At 38.0% G+C, this 20,625-nt stretch overlaps 2 protein-coding genes across 2 annotated transcripts; both read left to right on the top strand.

The window, feature by feature from the left end:
* The first annotated feature begins 1,918 nt into the window (after positions 1-1,918).
* On the top strand, positions 1,919-2,608 carry LOC143869872 (uncharacterized). The gene has a single exon (XM_077376431.1). It carries the CDS (start codon positions 1,919-1,921, stop codon positions 2,606-2,608), a length of 690 nt encoding a protein of 229 aa, XP_077232546.1.
* Positions 2,609-12,272: 9,664 nt separating this feature from the next.
* LOC143862908 (Auxin-responsive family protein) lies at positions 12,273-18,484 on the top strand. Its single transcript, XM_077373827.1, has 3 exons — positions 12,273-13,507; positions 15,324-15,578; positions 17,936-18,484. Exons 1-3 carry the CDS (start codon positions 12,899-12,901, stop codon positions 18,248-18,250), a joined length of 1,179 nt encoding a protein of 392 aa, XP_077229942.1. The 5' UTR covers positions 12,273-12,898; the 3' UTR covers positions 18,251-18,484.
* The last annotated feature ends 2,141 nt before the right edge of the window (positions 18,485-20,625 follow it).

Raw genomic sequence — 20,625 nt, 5'->3', positions numbered from 1 at the left:
ATGTAAGTGAAGATGTAAGTAAAGAGATAAGAGGTGCTCCAGCAGAACCTGTCATAAGGTATTGTAGTTCTTTGGCAATGTTTGAATACTTCCATATTTCAATTTATAATTCATATGGATTCAACTTGATTATATATTGCCGAACTATGCAGGTCTGAAATTGACTTAAATGAAACATTGGCAAGTGATTTGTATGGCAACCATGTTAGTGGAGGTATCGATGACTTCCAAGATGTGGTAGATCTTGAAGTGGACTTCAGTAATGTTTTTTAAGACAGTTTCTGTGTGAGGGGTTTAGATTTAGAAGAAGAAAGAAATGATGATGATAATGACGATGGTAGTGATGATGATGATGAGGAGGATGATGATGATGACGATTATGGAAATATCGGTGTTAGTCCATGCGCTCAGCCTTTCAGTGCGGATTCTCCTATTAGAGAGGGATCTCAACCGGTTCCGTCTGGCAGTAGTCGGCCAATGAAAGCAGATGGGATGTTTGTTGGAGCCCATGATGTAGATACTAATAATCTTCAGTTTGAGCAGTTAACTGTTGGGGCAATATTTTCTAATATGCAACACTTCAAAAAGGTTGTCAAAAAGTACGCTATTCGGTAGAGGTCTATGTTCGTGAGGTCAAAGTCAACACAGAAGAAGTATGACGTTCGATGCAAGGTAGAGGGTTGCAAATGGCGTATAACGGGTACTAATCATATGACCTGTGTGTTAGTAAAGTCGTTTGTCCCCGACCATACGTGTAGAACTAAATTAAGGGGCAATGATCACCCTCTTGTCACAGCAGCTTGGGTTGCTTAGACATGTTTACGCTTATTTGCTTGCCCAGATGATCTGAGGACGAAGATCATACGAGAATATATCAAGATGCATTGGGGTATAATTATAAGCTATTGGAAAGCGTACAACGCGATGAACATCATACTTGAGATTAAGTGTGAAAATGTGGAGGACTCTTATCGAATATTGCCTGCACTCAGTTCAGATGATGAGAAGAAATCCCGGCAGCTATATGCGTGTTTTCAGAGCCAGAGATTTACGACCTAGGGGAGATGATAGATTTGTTCGCTTATTTTGGACATTTGGTCCCAGCATACGGTCTTTTCATCGAACACTCAGGCCTATAATTTTGGTTGATGGGACACATCTACGAGCGAAGTATCTAGGAATCTTATTGATTGCAATCGGGGTCGATGGTAATAACAGTTTATATCCATTAGCATTTGGGGTTGTTGAGACGGAGAACGAAGATAGTTGGAGGTGGTTTTTTATGTTGCTGAGGCAGTACGTATTGGCAGCGGAGATGAACATATTCACCATATGCTCCGATCGACAGAAGGTAGGGGTGGCCAGAACCGAACCAGAACCGAAGAACCGAACCGGAACCGAACTGTAAAAAAATATTTTTGGTCCGGTTCGGTTCCACTGCTGAAGAACCGAACTTATTCGGTTCGGTTCCGGGTCTAATGTTCTCGGTTCGGTTCCGGAACCGAAGAACCGAACTTTGAATATATATATATATATATATATATATATATATATAATATTTTTATATTTCTATTATACATATACTTAATAATATAAATTACTTATAATATTAATAAGTAATAGTTAATACGATTCTTATAATAAGAAAGTAACTTATATTGTAACTTTAATTAAAAGTTTTTATAAATTATAATTAATAATTAATAATTATATTTTTATAATTATGTTCGGTCCGGTTCGGTTCGGTCCTACTGTGTACTACGGTTCGGTTCGGTTCTTACGGTTCATGGAACCGAGAACCTAGAACCGAAAAAAAAAGAACCGAGAACCGAGAACCGAACCGGTTGGCCACCCCTAACAGAAGGGGTTGTTGCAGGCAGTGCCTAATATATTTCCCAATTCTCATCATAGTTATTGCATGCGTCACCTCGCCGCTAATTTGCGATCCGAGTTCAAAGATGTTCTACTTGAGAGATTGTTTTGGAAAGCCGCATGGACTTTGAGAGAGAGTGTGTTCAGAGAAACAATGGACAAGATTAAGGTGAGGAATGAACGTGCACACAAGTGGATAAGTGACATTGTGAACGAACACTGGGCTAGTTTTTACTTTAAGGGGGATAGGTATGATGTATTGACTACAAATAGATCGGAGTGTTTCAATGCTGTCCTGAAGGATGCGAGAAGATTGTCGATTGCATCATTGGTAGAGCACACTAGACATCAGACTACAGACTTCATTCAAAAGCGTCAGAAATTGGGTCATAGTTGGCAAACAAAGTTGACTCATTACGCAGAAGAACGTATAACATTAGCGAGGGAAGAGAGTCGCCAGTATACAGCTTATCGAGTTGGGGTTCATGAATATGAAGTACGGTCGCTTGAACATACAGATGGCGTAAACTTGGAACTTCGCACGTGCAGTTGTCGTGCATTCCAAACATTTGGACTCCCGTGTGGACATGACATGGCAGCCATTGGCATCACAGATTTTGATGCATACGATTACTGCGAGAAATGGTTTCATGTAGAGAGATATCAGGATACGTACACTGAAGTTTTGCACCCGACACTAGACATGACCCTACGAGAAGAACTGATCGCGAATTGAAAGGTGGATTACATTACATATGCACCCGATGTCGACAACTTGGCCACAATAGAATAAGTTGCAAAGAACCACCCGTGGTAAGACAACAAGTTGACCAAACTGCTATTGTGCCTTCTGCACCCATACTCAGTAGGTCGGGCGTACCTTGCCAAGTTCCCTTCTTTGTGTAAGGGTGTAATTGAATTTTTTGAATGTTTTCAGATATTGTAATGACTTCTTTTTTGTTATTTTGTAAAGAATGGTTGTAATTGGAACATCAATACATAAACAATTTTTTTGGATATAGATATGCTATTTGTTCTCTATTTAGTTGTCGCTCTCCTACATCTAAACCATGAAAATGGACCTATCAACAGTCGGAATTGGATTACCAGCACAAACAATAGGATTATCAACCAATTCCCTAGGTTGATAAAGCTACTTGATGTTGGAATTCAGCTTATCAACTCCCTCCAAATAGGTCATCAACCAATCGGAAGTGAGGTTATCAACATACAAAATGGGATCATCAACCCATTCCCTTGGTTGATAAAGGTACTTGAATGAATTTAGGTTATCGACTCCCCCAAAATAGGTCATCAACCAATCGGAAGTGAGGTTATCAACATACAAAATGGGATCATCAACCCATTCCCTTGGTTGATAAAGGTACTTGAATGTTGGAATTTAGGTTATCGACTCCCCCAAAATAGGTCATCAACCAATCGGAAGTGAGGTTATCAACACACAAAATTGGATCATCAACCCATTCCCTTGGTTAATAAAGCTACTGGAATTCAAAATCCAGGTTATCGACTCCCCCAAAATAGGTCATCAACCAATCGGAAGTGAGGTTATCTACACACAAAATTGGATCATCAACTTATTCCCTTGGTTGATAAAGCTACTGGAATTCAAAATCCAGGTTATCGACTCCCCCAAAACGAGGTTACCAACATTCGAAAGTGGGTGATCGACTGAAAAAAGGGTCACCAACCATTTTCCAGGGGAGTAAAGCTGGTGGAATTGAAATTTAAGGTTTCCAACCTCCCTTTTTTTTGGGTGATTGACCTTGGAATGTGGGTTACCAACCCAAAAAAGGGTCACCAACCATTTTCCAGGGGAGTAAAGCTGATGGAATTGAAATTTAGGCTTACCAACCTCCCTTTTTTTTGGGTGATTGACCTTGGAATGTGGGTTACCAACCGAAAAAAGGGTCACCAACCATTTTTCAGGGGAGTAAAGCAGCTGAAATTGAAAATTAAGATTACCAACCTCCCTTTTTTTGGGTGATTGACCGTGGAATGTGGGTTACCAACCCAGAAAAAGGGTCACCAACCATTTTTCCAGGGGAGTAAAACTGCTGGAATTGAAACTTAAGGTTACCAACCTCCCTTTTTTTGGGTGATTGACCGTGGAATGTGGGTTACCAACCCAGAAAAAGGGTCACCAACCATTTTCCAGGGGAGTAAAGCTGCTGGAATAGAAATGTAAGGTTACCAACCTCCCATTTTTTTGGGTCATTGACCTTGGAATGTGGGTTACCAACCCAGAAAAATGGTCACCAACCATTTTTCCAGGGGAGTAAAGCTGCTGGACTTGAAACTTAAGGTTACCAACCTCCCTTTTTTTGGGTGATTGACCGTGGAATGTGGGTTACCAACCCAGAAAAAGGGTCACCAACCATTTTTCCAGGGGAGTAAAGCTGTTGGACTTGAAACTTAAGGTTACCAACCTCCCTTTTTTTGGTGATTGACCGTGGAATGTGAGTTACCAACCCAGAAAAAGGGTCACCAACCATTTTTCCAGGGGAGTAAAGCTGCTGGACTTGAAACTTAAGGTTACTAACTTCCCTTTTTTTGGGTGATTGACCGTGGAATGTGGGTTACCAACCCAGAAAAAGGGTCACCAACCATTTTTCCAGGGGAGTAAAGCTGCTGGAATTGAAACTTAAGGTTACCAACCTCCCTTTTTTTTGGGTGATTGACCGTGGAATGTGGGTTACCAACCCAGAAAAAGGGTCACCAACCATTTTCCAGTGGAGTAAAGCTGTTGGAATTGAAAATGTCTAAAACATGTTTAAACACAAACACAAACACACTTCATATTCTGTTCACAAACACAAACACACATCATATTATGTTTTAATTTATCACTTCCCTACTCATTCAGAAACACAAACACACATGTCTAAAACCTGTTTAAATTTACAAGTTCCAATATTCAAATTGAAACACAAACACACTTCCATAAAACCTGCTTACATTTACAACTTCTCCACATTCATAAACAAGTTCACAATTCCATAAAACCTGTTTCACCAACCAAGTTCTCCACCCATTCACAAACACAAACACACTTCCATTAAACCTATTTCAATTTACAAGTTCTCCACCCATTCACAAACAAAAACACAGACCATAACAACTTCCCTTGCCATTTAACAATTCCCCTGCCAATCTCCATTAAAAAATAAAGTTTTTAGCATGATCATCAGAAAAAATAAACATCCATGAACATTAGAAGGTGTTCCTATATAAGTGCGCAGTCCCCAAACTCTCCTCGTAAAAATCTCTCACAGAGTTGTAGCCGAAATTCAGGAATGTCTGTCGGCCCAAAGTTCAGTGGTTGACCATGGTAGAGATGCTCAATCGCTTTTAGGACAAAAGCGCCGCAATCAACCCTGTATAAAAGTATGCATTGAATGGAGTTACTTTTAAGCTAACTACGAATGAGATAGGAATACTAACAAAAATTCGAAAGTTTTAAGTTTGAACCCACCCATTGTTCTGCTTTCGGAAGCCATCCATCTGTGAATATGGAAAGTCATCGATGTTGCAACCTCGGCCCTTCAAATATTCCTTCATTAATGCTACCTGAATTTAAGACAACGAAGGAATATTGAGTGTTATACATATGGAAGTAACTTTAAATGTTACGGAAGATGTTAATTTACTTACAGTGGGAGATGCTCGCTCCTGAAATGAGTCCCCTTCCATTGAGTTGAACTCGACCATCTTTTTATTCACCATATCAACAAGCACAAGAGCCCAATGAAAGTCTTGACAGCATGGGATTAAAAGCATCCCAATATCTTCTAACGGGATATGGTCAAGTGTACGATACAATAGCTCGTTTGCCAACCGATCGGAGTCCAACTTATTTTTGTCATCCATTGAATCACGCCCTGAAGTCTTATATCCCTGTACAATGAAATGAATTTTGTGGGAACACTAATGATGGATAAGTTGTAAAGTAACATGTATAGCTACAAAAAAGCCTCTTACATATACTGACGAAGGAATATATATATACAATCCGTCCAGTCAAGGCATTGCTGGAGGCGCACAAATACTTCCCATATACATCCAACACCTACAACTCAAAAAAAATTCTTAATTACCTCAACAATGGGTACTGAAGACAACACTTAATTTAAAAAATGACACTTACTTGGCCACTGAGGACTCCTTTCAGGTTTCACAACGTTTCGAGATCCTCGGCCAAGACTTTTACCCCGTCAACGGTCATGAGAATACGACTGCAAAAATATACAAAGGTTAGAGGAAGCAAGTATCTAACTTTGAATAATGGTTAATTGAAAACAAGTGTACTTGCCTTTGGTCTTGTTTTTTCAACTTCTGAATGAGATCAGTTTGCCTCCGTGTTACTTTCTTCGTTGCCCTCTCACTTTTTTTCTTTGTCACTGGGGGTACTGTATAGGGGCTATTCTTGGCGTAGCTTGGTTTCCTATCCCTTCTCTGATTTTTCACTCTCCTCTCAATGCTCCCTAATTTTTCCGTCCTCTTCCTCTTCTCTTTACCCTCAGGGCTATCAAGAATGGTAACAACATCTGACGCTCCTGTTACAACTGCTTCATTTACGAAGCCAACATCTTCAGCCTGACTCATCACGTTTATGACCTCCATATCTTCCTCCTCTCTTCTTTTTTCCCCATCTTTTCTCAATTCTTCCTTCTCCATTTCAGCTTCGTCTCCCTCCTATCTTCTCATCGCTTCCCACTCCTTATGTATAATTTTCCTGTTAGCTGCAATCTGTATTCGTAAATTCTCCTTCTCCGCCTCCATCTCCACCCGGACTCTTCTTAACCTCTCCTTCTCCTCTTCATTCTGTACCCTCTCTTTTTTTATATCGTCCCATGCCTCTCCTATCTTCTCCCACTCTCTTTTTATCCTCCTATCCTCACTAGCCTCCTCACCACCCTCCTGACCACCCTCCTCAACTACAGTATCCCTTCCTTCAAACGCAGGTGTGCCGATCAATGCTAGGACAGTAGGTGACTGCCCTAATGGTTCTCCCTGCCCAATGATTCCTTCTTCCTCGGGTTCCTAATATACAAATAAGGGATACAACACACAAAATTTGTAAACATTACCAAGTTAAATAAAACATAATATAAAAAGAGGTCCATTGCGATACCTGCTCAGGAATGTACCGCAGTTCGTCCTCTCGTGGCGTCAATGTCACCACTACCTAACGATTCGAGAAAGTTGTTAGATCAGAAAATATTACAGACTATCTAAAATGGTATCTAGTAGATAGGGTCTCACCTCAGATTTGTCTATCTTCCCATGCTCAATCATATAGTACTTATTCGATTCATTTCCTTTTGACTTCCACTTCAGAAGACGTGGACATGCATCTGGATTTTTTGGTATCTACAACTTCGTGTGCTCGAAAAGCCAAACCTGCACACACAAGACAGACTTTGTTAATATTTTATTAATATGAAGATAAATAAAAAGGCAAACTATTGTAGAGGCCATGATACCTGCAATGTGAGTGAGCAACCTCCAAGATATTTTCCCCCTGCGACGGATGCGTTTAAATACTCGAGTAACCAATTGTATACTGCTTCCCCCCAGTTATAGTCGCGCATCTTCTCTAAATCATCGATATAGGGCCAAAACTGCTGGTCGGCCCGATGTGCAGCCTGAGTGAATAACACAGTAGCGAATAGGTGTAGCACGACATATTTCACACAAGTCTCTATGGGGGGTTGGTCCTCTAGACCAACTAAGGCCTTGATTTGCACAGAAAGGTCAGATGCCAGAACAGATCCTCTACGAAATGGCCACCCAGGCAGTAAAGGAGTGGTTTTACTCTTGTCCGTTCACGGAACCCTCGCCAAATTAATTTTTTCCCCTCTAAGTGGAAGGCCTAAAGCCAATGCAACATCGCTAGCCCTAAATGGAACTGTGATACCTCCTAGTATGAATGCCTTCGTCGCCGGAACCCACTTACTGTGTAGTGCTCTAATTAGAGGCTTATGCATGACAGCCTCTTCTAGTGGATTCTGTTCTAGGCGGATGAAGTCCTTGAAAGGGGTCTTGCCTATAGCATCATAGTGGGACTGCCGGAACTGTGTACTCCGCATCTCCTTAATAAAGCACGATGGAGAACATCGTGCAGGGACATATGGATCCTGTAAAACAACATACATAATCAGAGCTTGAACTTTTATCAACTAACTTAGATTAAAACTGTAAAGATAAAAAACACTTACATGTTTCGCCTTCACTTCACTATTCTCACCTTTCACGTTGCTTTTCATCTTCTCACTTTTCATATCGGTTTTCATCTTCCGACCTTTCACTTTGGTTTTCATCTTCTGACCTTTCACTTCAACTATCTTCTTCTCACCTCTATTTTTCAATTTTGCCTTCTCATATTTCAGTTTCATTTCTCCCTTTTCACCTCTCAATTTTATTTTCCCCTTACCACCTTTCATTTTCATCTCCTCATTCTTTAAACCCATTGCGGGCTTCCTATTAGACTTTCGACTCCGGCTCTTATTTGCTTATTAACACAATTAGAGAATAAAAGAGCATTCTATTGACTAACAATCTAAAACGAGAACAAAAAAGACTACACTTACACGCGTCTTCACTGTAGACTTTGCCTTCTCCCAATCCAACTATATATATTATCACTGTGACAAAAGAAGAACATAATTAATTGTAATGTAAGTTCATGTTTCTTAAAATGGGGTTCGCAACTCAAATATGTGATTCTCAAGTGTAGAAACCATACCAAAAATTACTATATGAACAATTATCCAAAAGAGGATTGGCAACAATCTGAAAATGGGGATTATCAACCTCCCTTGAGGGGGTTTTCAACACTGGAGAAGGGGGATTATCAACCTCAACAGGGAGTTCTCAACACTACAAATATTAATTATCAACCTCAACCGGGATTCACAACACTAGAAATGGGTATTATAAACTCCCTGAGGGGGTTTTCAACACTAGAGAAGGGGGATTATCAACCTCAATAGGGAGTTTTAACACTGGAGTAGGGGATTATCAACCTCAACAGGGGGTTCTCAACACAGGAAATAGGGATTATCAACCTCCCTTGAGGGGGTTTTCAAAACTGGAGAAGGGGGATTATCAACCTCAATAGGGGGTTCTCAACACTGGACAATGAGGATTATCAACCTCAACAGGGGGTTCTCAACACAAGAGAAGGGGGATTATCAACCTCAGCAGGGGGTTCTCAACAGAAGAGAAGGGGGATTATCAACCACAGGGGGTTCTCAACACACGAGAATGGGGATTATCAACCTCAAGAGGGGGTTCCCAACACTGGAAATAGGGATTATCAACCTCCCTTCAGGGGTTTTCAACACTGGAGAAGGGGGATTATCAACCTCAATAGGGGGTTTTTAACAGTGGAGAAGGGGGATTATCAATGTACATAGAAAGGATTCTCAACACTGAAAGTGGGGGATTATCAGCCTGAAAAGGGGTTCCCAACACTGCAAATGGGAGATTATGAACTACCTAGAGGGGGTTCTCAACACTGGCAATAGGGATTATCAACATCCTAGAGAGGGTTACTAACACTAGAAATGAGGGGATTCTCAACACTGGCAATGAGGGATTATCAATCTACCTGGAGGGGGTCCTCAACACTTAAATTGAGGGATTATGAACCCCAAAAGGGGGTCCCAACACTGGATATAAAGCATCCGAACACTGGAAAAGGGGGGTCCCAACACTGGAAATGGGTTCTCAACACTGAAAAAGAGATATTATCAATCTCAAAAGGGGATTCTCAACACCGAGAATGAGAGATTATCAAAATGGGGTTCTCCACAGTCAAAATGAAACAAAATAGGGAACAAAAAAAAATTTTAAACCCTAGATGTGTAAAGACTTCCAAATACTGACAATGAAACAATACACCACAAAGGTAACTTAATAGAACGAAAAAAAAAGTAAAAAAATATGAAATACGACACCCTAACATACCTGCACGATGAGGATGGGGGAAAAATGAAGCCCACGCAGGAAAAAATGAATCCCTCGCCGGAAAAATGATGCCCTCGCCGGAGAAAAATGAAGCCCTCACCGGAATACACTTGATAACGGAGGAGAGAGGTTCGGAATAATGCAGGAAACCGCCCCACTCCAGAGAAAAATGAGAAATCTTCATGCCGGTCACACCTCACGCCGGAGAAGATGGGTTTCAGGTGGTTAAAATGAAAATGGAGAGTAAAAGTAAAAAAAAAAAAAAAAAAAGCCTCTGTACAGTTAAAAATGAAGAGAAAATGGGTTTTTCTTTCTTAAGGGTATTTACGTAAAAGGCCATGTCAGAAAAGGTATTTCAACCTCCGTTCACAAACTTTCAAAAGGGTGTCATCCATTCACTATTTTCGCATTTTTGTATCACTAGTTGACAATTTTTCCTAAAATAAAAAAGGCCAATATATCACTCCCCTATTCAAAATTTTGACTGAATAAAACAATTAAAATATGTGACATCTACATAATGGGCCCTGATGACAAGTATGTGGGCCCAATCAATGTTACGGTGTTTTTGGATGGGTGGGGTCACACATAGAGATCATAATCCTGATCAGTTAACTATTGACCCGTGGGCTTTGTTGATATTGATGGGTGTCCGGTGACCATTGTGTGGGGTCCAAGACGGTCAATGAGAGTCCTCCAAGTGTCACCCGTATGGGTAGTCGAATCACCAAAAAAGGCGTTTGGTACGTCTTGGACTCGTTCTAATCAGTCTTGGACTCTTTCTCTTTAGAGTCATGACTCGGTCAGCCTTTTAGGGAGCGAGCTGAGTCAAGTAAGACTCCTCTCTACACACTATAATTAGATAATGCCCTTCCCTCCCTCATCAGATGATCCTAACCGTTAATTGGATCCGGCATGGTGACATGATTATGAAATTAAGACAGTTGGTCTTGTAAAGCATCATGAGGCAACTCAAAGGTCTTTGTCCCATCATGAACTGGCTACAAAAATCAATGATTTAAGTTTTCTCAGCGAAACCATAAACCAGGCTTCAACGATCGAGGGCTTAAGATAAGCTGTCAAGGGGTTCTCAACGCATTAAGCCATAATTATGATTTTCGTTTAAGACGACGGATCTAATCATATTAAATACAGAGTTAGAGCCAAATAAGTAAGGTTGAAACTTAGTTCAGGTTTTTTACGTGACCCGCATCGACCTAACCCGAAAATATCCCAAATTAGGTTAAGAAATCATTGTCTTTGGGTTGGGTTTGGTTTCCTATTGAAAAACCCGACCCAATATCATCCGAGTTGGGTTTAAAGAAAAAAAAAATCCAAAACCGAAAACCCAAGCCTACTCCTTTAAATGTGCTTTGAATTTATTAATTATCTCTTCAATAACATGAAAATTATTTTCTAGTTTTTATTTATATAATTGCTTTCGGTCAGATTTGTGAGTGATGTGAAAAAGTAGTTTCCTTTGAAAATTTATTCGTTCGATGACATAAATCTATGGTGTGAAGTTTTGTTGTTTTCTGTGATCTTTGAAATTAGTCATTATCCTAAACTAAACATTAAAAAAACCTGACCCAACCCAACCTGACTTGAGAAACTATCCTCAGGTAGGGTCGAGTTTATGAATCTCAAGTTTTCCTGTAAAAATCTTACCTGACCCGACTGGAGATAATTTCTGATAGGGTTATGGAAAACCTACTCGAGCCAGGATCAGTCCAGTTTTCCATAGCACTACCCTACCTGAGAAATTATCTCCAGTCAGATTGGGTCGAGTCTTTGTGAGAAAATCCGAGATTTATAAACCCAACCCTAACCAAGACAGTTTCTCGAGTTAGGTCGAGTTTTTAATGTTTAGCTTACTATAGTGATTAATTTCAAAGATTATTGAAAACAACAAATCTTGACATCAAAATTCTCTAAATTTAAGCCGTCAAGTTCACAAATTTAAGGAGGAAACTAGTTTTTCACGTCGCAAACATGATCACCTCAGTGAAAACCATTATACCATATTAAGAAGATCATAGCACGCCTAGTCTGGTCTCGAGTTCTGGGTTCTTTCTGTAAACCCAACCCGATACAAGATTGGGTCGGGTTTTTCAACCTGAAACTCAACCCAACGCAAGGCCTTTGATTTCTAAATCTGACCTATGTTATTTTCAGGTCGGGTCAATGCTACCCCACCCAACCCAAGTTGCCACCTTCCTCCGAGAAGGTGTCATTTAAGAAATGTAACAGTGCCTTTCTTTATCTACTAAGATGCATTGAAAGCTGGGTTACCACTGCTGCTACCCGGCCAGTCTTGAAAAATGAAAACTAGCCGTTGAAAACTATTTTTTAGCATTTGTTGTTCAACCTAAACCAATATAGTTTGGAAATGGAACAAGTTTGCAAACAGAAGCAATGAAGCAAATAAAAACAATAAAATATTAGGAGCAATGTAAGCAAGGCAGAGAACCCTCAGACCACTTCCCTGACCCTGACTGACTCCTTCTCACCCTGACTGACTCCTTCTCCCTCAAACCTCTTTTCCTTCCACCTAAAAAACTACAAAACATCCTATAGAAGCTTCCCCACCCCTGACCAGTCAACAACCCCAACCTCCCCCTTTCTCCTTAAAACCCCTAATCTCCCACATCTATTTTGAGTTCTGTTCTTCAAAAAAACCAACCTCCAAATCTTCATATTTTCTCAGTACTTCAAATCTTATTCCTTACTAGTTATTCTGTCTAAACAACTCAGACCCAGAAAGAAGGAAGCCCTTTTTGTACTCCTCCCATCACAAAGATCAGAAAAAGTGGGTTTTTTCCCCCTCTTACCCAACCCCTCCTTTCTCCTTAAAACCCCTAATCTCCCACATCTGTTTTGAGTTCTATTCTTCAAAAAACCCAACCCCCAAATCTTCATATTTTGTGGGTACCTCAAATTTCACTCCTCAGTTGTTCTTTTGTCCAAACAACTCAGACCCAAATCAGAAAAGGAGGGTTTTTTTTCCTGACCCAATTGAAAATCACTCACCATGAATAGAACCCTAAAACCCATTTTCCTATTCTCCTTTTTAATCTCCATCTTTCTCCCTTCCTTAGCCCAAAACTGCTCTACCTATACCTTTACAAGCAATAGAGTCTTCAGTTCTTGCAATGCTCTCCCTTACTTAAACTCTTTTCTCCACTGGACTTACAATCCATCAAGTGGTACTATCCAAATCGCGTATCGAACCGGATTAAATTCCGATGGTTGGATCGCGTGGGCCATAAATCCGACCGGGGCCCAGATGCCGGGCTCCCAAGCTCTGGTTGGAGTCCGGCAATCTAATGGTAGTATAAATGCTTATACAACACCAATATCCAATTATAGTCCGAGTATGAGTCCTGGGAATTTGAGTTTTGATGTGCCAAATATTTCTGTGGAATCTACTAGTAGTGATTTGATTATATTTGCTACTGTGGTACTGCCTAATAATATGACTACTGTAAATCAAGTGTGGCAACAAGGCCCTCTTTCAAATGGGGTCCCTTCTGCACATACCCCTAGTGGTCCTAATATTCTATCAAGGGGGACTTTGAATTTTTTGTCAGGGCAAGGGACTTCTTCTGGTGGAGGGAATTCTAGAACTAGGCGCAGAAATGTAAGTATTTATAGACATTTATATAAGGCCCTGTGATTTTTCTCTTTTTTTTTTTAAAAAAAAAAAAAAAATGGCTTCTATAAGATCCTGTTGGGATTGCAAGAAAAATATTTCTGATGGAAATTTTTTTTCCTTGGAAAATTTAGAGAGAGAAGTGATATGATTATGATTAATTTAGCGGCATGTTATCATTAATTTGAAGGCCCCTCTAAGTAAAAATTGAATAGGATTGGCCCTGTTTGGATTGCCAGAAAAAAATTTTCTTGGGATTTTTGTTTGTTTGTATAATTTAGAGGGAAATGATATGATTATGATTAATTTAGCAGAGTATTATCGTAAATTGAAGGTCCCTGAGTAAAAATTGATTAGGATTGGTTGAAGGCCCTGCTTGGTTTGCAAGAAAAATATTTTTGATGGGAAAATGTTTTCTTTCAACAATTTAGAGGGAAATGTTATGATTATGGTTAATTTAGAGGGATCATCATAAAGGTCCCTCTGAATAAAAATTTAATAGGGGTGGTTTCAATGATCTTTTTCGTGTGTAAAAAAGTAAAAATTCTTAGATATATTTTTCCTTTCCAAGCTTTTCAATGATCTTTTAGGTTTCTTGTTGGATGTATGATCTAATTGATTGGTTTTTTTGTGATTTGAATGAGGATTTAAATCAAGTTCATGAAATGTAAGTAATTCAATCGTTTCTAACGCCCTGCTTGGATTGCAAGAAAATATTTCTGATGGGATATTTTTTTCTTGGTTAATTTTTTCTTTCTACAATTTAGAGGGAAATTATATGATTATGATTAATTTAGCTGGATATTATCATAAATTGAAGGCCCCTCTATATAAAATTTTTAATAGGATTGGTTTTTCTTTCTTTTTTTTTCTTTTTTTTCTTTTTTTTAACTAGTAGATAATAGGATCGATTTCAGTCATCTTTTATTATGTGTAAAAAAAGTATGAATTTTTAGAAATATTTTTCCTTTCTAAACTTTTCCAGAAATTTCCTGCAATACAAACATTGCCTATAAGGTTTTTTACTATGAAAAATGTTTTTTTGTCTTTTGGTATTTAAGTTTTGGTTTCTTGTTGGATGCTTGATCTAACTGATTGGTTTTTGGTGATTTGAATGATGAGTATTTAAATCAAGTTCATTTTGCAGGGTTTTCTTCCTTTTTGTGTTGGGTTCATTTTCATACCTAATTGCTCTTTTTTATGTCTGTTTTTTAAGTGAACTTATTTCACCTTCTTTTTATTCTGTTGGTCTGTGTACTGGGTGTTGAATGATGAAAGATTTAATCAGTTCCTTTTTTTCTCTATCTTTTCCTCTTTTTTTTCTGGGGTTAGTTTCTACTTTTGTAGAGCTTGAATTCCAAATTACGACTAGAATGGAAGAACAGATTCAATTAAATTTTTTATTTCTTTTGTTGCCTGTCCAGCTCTTTCCATATTTTTATGAATTGTTTTAAATTTTATGTTGTCCTCTAACAAAAAAAAACTGCAACTAGTAATTCCTATGGCTTCCCAATTGTCCATCTCCATCTTTTCTATGACCACTCCAAAAACCTTAAAATCTTACTTTTGGTGGTGACTCTTTATATGTAATTTGTAGCATATAGCTTGATATTGATCTCTATACCAAGCTCCCCATCTATATTTTTTATTGTCCATCTATTTATCCAAATTCTAACTATGGCTTAATACCATATAGCTTGATATTGCCTAATTCTTACTTTTGTACCATATATCTTCATACTGACTAGTCTTTGATTGTGCATTTATTTATCCAAATTCTAACTATGGTTGAATTGAATTTCAGGTTCATGGAGTGTTGAATGCAGTCAGTTGGGGTACTTTGATGCCTCTTGGTGCCATCATAGCAAGGTACATGAGGGTTTTCAAGTCAGCTGACCCTGCTTGGTTTTACCTCCATGTTGCTTGCCAGACTTCAGCCTACATAATCGGCGTTGCCGGATGGGGAACTGGCTTGAAACTCGGCAAGGATTCTCCGGGCATCACGTACCATGCTCACCGGAACATCGGCATCTCCCTCTTCTGTCTTGCCACACTACAGGTACACACTTTATTTCTACTATGTATATATGGAAATGTGCGTATATATCCATGTGTTATATGCATTAGAGATAGTCACAAACATTTCTGATATTTTCTACTATATTGCTGCTTTTTTATAAAATGAAAATCCCAAATTTTGCCCGGATTCTATAAGAACATCGGGATATCTTCATATTTTATTTTTATTCGCAAAAATAAAATATATATGCAAATTTATTGGAAATGCACTTATATGTCCATGTGTCATTTGCATTAGAGATATATAATCACAAATATCTCTGTTATTTTCGAAAATATTGTGATAACTTGCGATTTTTTGATAAAACAACAAAATTTCTAAATTTTGCCTAGATTCTAAAAAATCATCGAGATATCTCCTTATTTTATTTTTATCACGAATATATCATGATAAGTTCATGATATTATATGTTGTTCTAATTTTGTTCTGAAACTTTATGTTTGTATATATTTTAAATATTTTATTTCCTTTGTTTTTCTGATATAAACCTGAAAATGACAAAAAATTTAAAATATCCAGAGATACATCCTTCCTGAGACAAATATTTGTGACCACGGTATATGTATGGATGTATCTTATGTGGGTTCCCTATACGGATGCGAAATTTATATTCACGTATTCATCTTTTTGGAATGAAGGTACCTACCCCATATACCTAACAACCTACTACTGACCTACCTACGTGTATTCTTGTACATGCATGTATGCTTGAACTTGATATGTCTATGTTTTAGTGCACTCATTTAAATGACCTACCTACATTTAAATGCTTGAACTTGATGTCATTGATGTCTTTGTTTTACATGATTATTTTCTTTGTTTTAGTGCACTCATTTAAATCTTCCCCTTGCAGAAACTCTTTACAGTTTGGAAATTGATAAAAGAAACCTGTTTTATTTGTCTTCCTACTGATAGAAAACCCTCTTACATTTTTTAATGGAAACAATTTATTAATAAAAGGAACTAAGCCTAAAGACTGAGGTGGTCAAATACAAGCCAAACAAAAAGAAAAGAAAGATACAAAGAGGTGGTCAAATACAAGCCAAACAAAAAGAAAAGAAAGATACAAATAACAAGAGTGAAGGAGGGTTAGAGATAATCAAACATCTCGAGAGATGGTCTATCACTTTTTTTACAAACTGATAAAGAACACACCTCATTCAAGTCTTTTCATTAAAAAAAAACCCTCTTGCATTTTAGAAATTGATAAAGAAACCTACATGTTCCTCACCCCATAGGCCCATAGGCCCATAGTTACAAAATTCTCCGAATGATTGAAAATTTCTTGAAAACATCTCAAAAATTTTGAGCCTTGCTTACTTTAATAAAATTCAGAATAATTCAAAACATTATCATATATCTCGAATTAAGAAAAGAAAACCCTAGTACATTTTGGTTCAACCCCATAGTTACAAAATTCTTCGAATAATTGAAAAATTCTTGAAAAATCTTAACTATTAATTGCCTGTTTTAAACTTTAAAAATCAAAGTACTTAAAAAAATTCTCTCATTTTTTCGAATTAAATGCAAATTTTCTGAATTATGCCCAAATTCCCCTAATTAAATGCGACTTTGACTAATAAATTTCTAATTTCTCATATATTATTTGTAAATGTGTGGGAAATTCAAAATTATTAAGAAAGAAATCATAGTGAAACTGAAGTTGCAGGTATTGTAAATAGAAAATTCATATTTTCAGGAAATTTTCCTTTGATCTTTCTAAACATTCCCAATTTTTTTTAACATTTGCCTCTTCCAATTCCTGAATTGGAACTTTATAGCTATGCTTTACCCACCTCAACACCATAAAGGCATAAACACCATAAATTTCCATTTTCTTTTGGTGGGTTTGCTTTGTTCATAAATTTCCATTTTTCTTTTGGTGAGTTTGCTTGGATCTATCAGTAGCGTGTATGTCTTTCTCTAGGTGTAGTATTTGTCTGTCTGTTACTATCAAGACAAATAATATACTTAGTTGACGTTGTTGCCTTGCTAAATACTACACCTAGATACAATGTCTCTCTCTCTCTCTCTAAGAATTAACGTCTTTCTCTCTTACTCTCAAATCAAAATATACTTAGCTCTATTTACATTGTATCTTGGTGTTTGCCTTGCCAAATATTACAATACTACACCTAGATACAATGTGTCTGTCTGTTACTCTCAAGTCAAATAATACTTAGCTCTATTCACATTGTATAAATGTGATCTCTCAGTAGCTAAATACTACAGAGAGATCACATAGATACAATGTGATCTCTCTGTAGTATTTCTGTCTGTTACTCTCAACTCAAATAGTATTTAGCTATTCACAATTTCACATTGTATATATGTAGGTGTTTGCCTTGCTTATGAGACCCAGGAAGGATCACAAGTACCGACTACACTGGAACATTTACCATCACTGCGTCGGATACACTGTTATAATCCTTAGCATCATCAACATCTTCAAAGGCTTCGACATTCTCGACCCTGCGAAGAAGTGGAAGCGCACCTACATAGGCATCATCATAGCATTGGGCGCCATTGCCTTGGTTCTTGAAGCCATCACGTGGCCGATAGTTCTAAGGAGGCAGTGGGGAAGCTCCAACAAGTCCCAACCAGGAGAGAACGGTCACGGTGCCACACAACAGGCCACAGAACAACTGTAGAGGCTTCTTCTAGGCTGCCTTGTAGACATAATTTCACTGCCCTTACCTTTATCTTTGCCTTCAGACATTTGAGGATGGTCCTTGTTTGCCCTCAATTTACATTGAGAGATCTAGTTTTTTAGTGCAGGACTTAAATTCTTTGTTTGTGAATAGAAAGTTAGCTTTTGGTGTGCTACATCTTATGTATTTATTTTTTATTACATTGAGGATTTCCATCTCTTGGGCATTTTCTTATACTGTTGTTGATCTTTAGTACTTGATTTACAAGCTTAGTTCTTCTTAGGCTTAGGCCGATATGTCAGTTGGAAGGTGCTTTGTGTTGCAACCGCGAGATTGTCCGGTTGAAACCCGCGTACCTTCCAAAAAGAAAAGAAAAGAAAAGAAAAGAAAAGAAAAGAAAACAAAGCCTAATTCATCTTTGAGATCTGTTAAAGTCATCGTCGGCTGGTGATATTGGCCCTACCATGTTTTGATAATTGTACCAACTCATCTTGTCTTTTTATTATTTAAAAAACTGTCCTCGGTTATTACAATTCCCAAAAAGCTCTTATAACCCAATTAAAAAAAGAAAAGATAAGTTGAGTTTGTGCAGTTATTACAACATGTTAGTGCCAATATCACTTGCGATTTATCGCTAAGCGAACTGTATTTGGGAATCAATTTATGGGATGATGATCCAAAATACAAAGAGAAGAGATTATTTATTCATATCGCGATCGTGATAGTGTGTGCTCTTTATTTAATCTAAAAGCTTAAGTTGAGTTGGTGTGCTAATTATTTGTATTATATTATGTCAACGGAAAACATGGCTTCATAATAATGTAAATTAATACTTAATGATTTAGAATTAAAAAATATCAACAAACACTACTTTTTAATTTAATTTAAAAAGCACAAGTCGGTTCATGCATATTGAAATCTGACAATAACAGAACTTGAGCTTCTCTTAAGCCTTGTTTGTTTTAAATTCTAATAATTGATTTTGAGTACGAATTTGATTATTGAACTCAAAATTGTGTTTGATTTTGATTCTAATAATGAGTTTTGGACTCAAAATCAATTATTAAAATCAAAGACGAACATGGCTTTAAATGTGGTGGAGATAGATTAAAGATAGACTTCATTATGCTTGTAGATTTTCAAATTTGATCGAGATTAGAGACTTTCTTCTTAGTCATGATTTCTTAATTCGTCATGTTGGCGCTCAGCTAAGGGTGTCAATTTTGGCTCGGGCTCGGAAGCTCGCTCGAGCTCGGCTCGAATCCTTAACGAGCCGAGCCCGAGTTAGGCCAGGCTCGGCTCGGCTCGGCTCGTTAAGAATTTAATATATTTAAATATATATATTATATATTAATATATACATTAAAAGGGTTGTCCATGGAGTGAAAGAGGGGGGGGGGGGCAAAATATGTCACTTCATTTTTGGAACCCCATTTGTTACTAGGACCACCCCCCATAGTGTAAAAAAAGTAGTCAAATTACACTAGTAGGGCTGTCCAGGGAAGATGAGGGGTGTGAACATAATATAACCCGAGCTCGGTAAGGCTCGCGAGCCTGGCCGAGCCTGACCGAGCTGAGCCGAGCCCAAGCCTGGTTCGAGCCCGAGCCTCACTTGTGAGCTTAACGAGCCGAGCCGAGCCTGGCCAAGCTCGGCTCGGCTCGGCTCGTTTACACCCCTACGCTCAGCTAATTGTAATGCCAATGAATGCATATATTTTTCTAATGATAAATAAGAGGGTAAAAGTACAGGTGAGACCAAGTTTTCGAATAATCCAAACTATCTATATGTTAGGCTTTTATATGGATGATCATACATAAAAATTCACTCTCATGGATGATCCTGACCCTCCCCATTTGCGTTTGTTAAATGGATGGTAACCAAAAGAAGAAGAAAAGTCTGTATCCATTACCACAACCACAAATTGGAGGGTTAAAATCATGATACAAATGGTTCTGATCATTTGAAAAGTTGGCCCCACTTGTACTTTTGTCAGTTATATTTTAAAAACAGATGCCCATTCATCATATAAGAACCCTGAAAATATAGACGTTGGGTTGGGTCTATAGTTCGATTGGTGAGGCTTTGTACTTGAACATTGAGGTCATAGGTTCAATCCCTGCATATCTACCGAAAATAAATAAAAAAATAACCTTAGAATATGAGGGGAGATCACCCAAGAAAATCAAAGCTCAACTTGTTTTTTTTGTGTAGATTTTCTTTTCCAAAATAAAAATTTTACTTTGTTTTCTAGGAAATGAGAGAAATGCATCCAACTAGTCGAACTCCATTCTTCATTTGTTTTTTATTCTCCGCAACGAAGAGCTTCTTCATGAAAATTTTCTAGAGGATTCATTGGCCGACCCCAACTAGTTTG

This window comes from Tasmannia lanceolata, unplaced genomic scaffold (genome assembly GCF_043159265.1).
Source record: "Tasmannia lanceolata isolate RefF3 unplaced genomic scaffold, GAP_Taslan_0.1 ptg000003l, whole genome shotgun sequence".
NCBI lineage: Eukaryota > Viridiplantae > Streptophyta > Magnoliopsida > Canellales > Winteraceae > Tasmannia > Tasmannia lanceolata.
The sequence above is the reverse complement of the archived record's forward strand: the minus strand, read 5'-3'. Positions and strand labels throughout refer to the sequence as shown.

Bases quoted from the DNA above. Each gene is read 5' to 3' on its own strand.
- LOC143869872 (XM_077376431.1), top strand. From the start codon at position 1,919: ATGCGTCACCTCGCCGCTAATTTGCGATCCGAGTTCAAAGATGTTCTA.
- LOC143862908 (XM_077373827.1), top strand. From the start codon at position 12,899: ATGAATAGAACCCTAAAACCCATTTTCCTATTCTCCTTTTTAATCTCC. The intron at 13,508-15,323 runs GTAAGTATTTAT...ATTGAATTTCAG, and splicing joins CTAGAACTAGGCGCAGAAAT to GTTCATGGAGTGTTGAATGC. The intron at 15,579-17,935 runs GTACACACTTTA...GTATATATGTAG, and splicing joins TCTGTCTTGCCACACTACAG to GTGTTTGCCTTGCTTATGAG.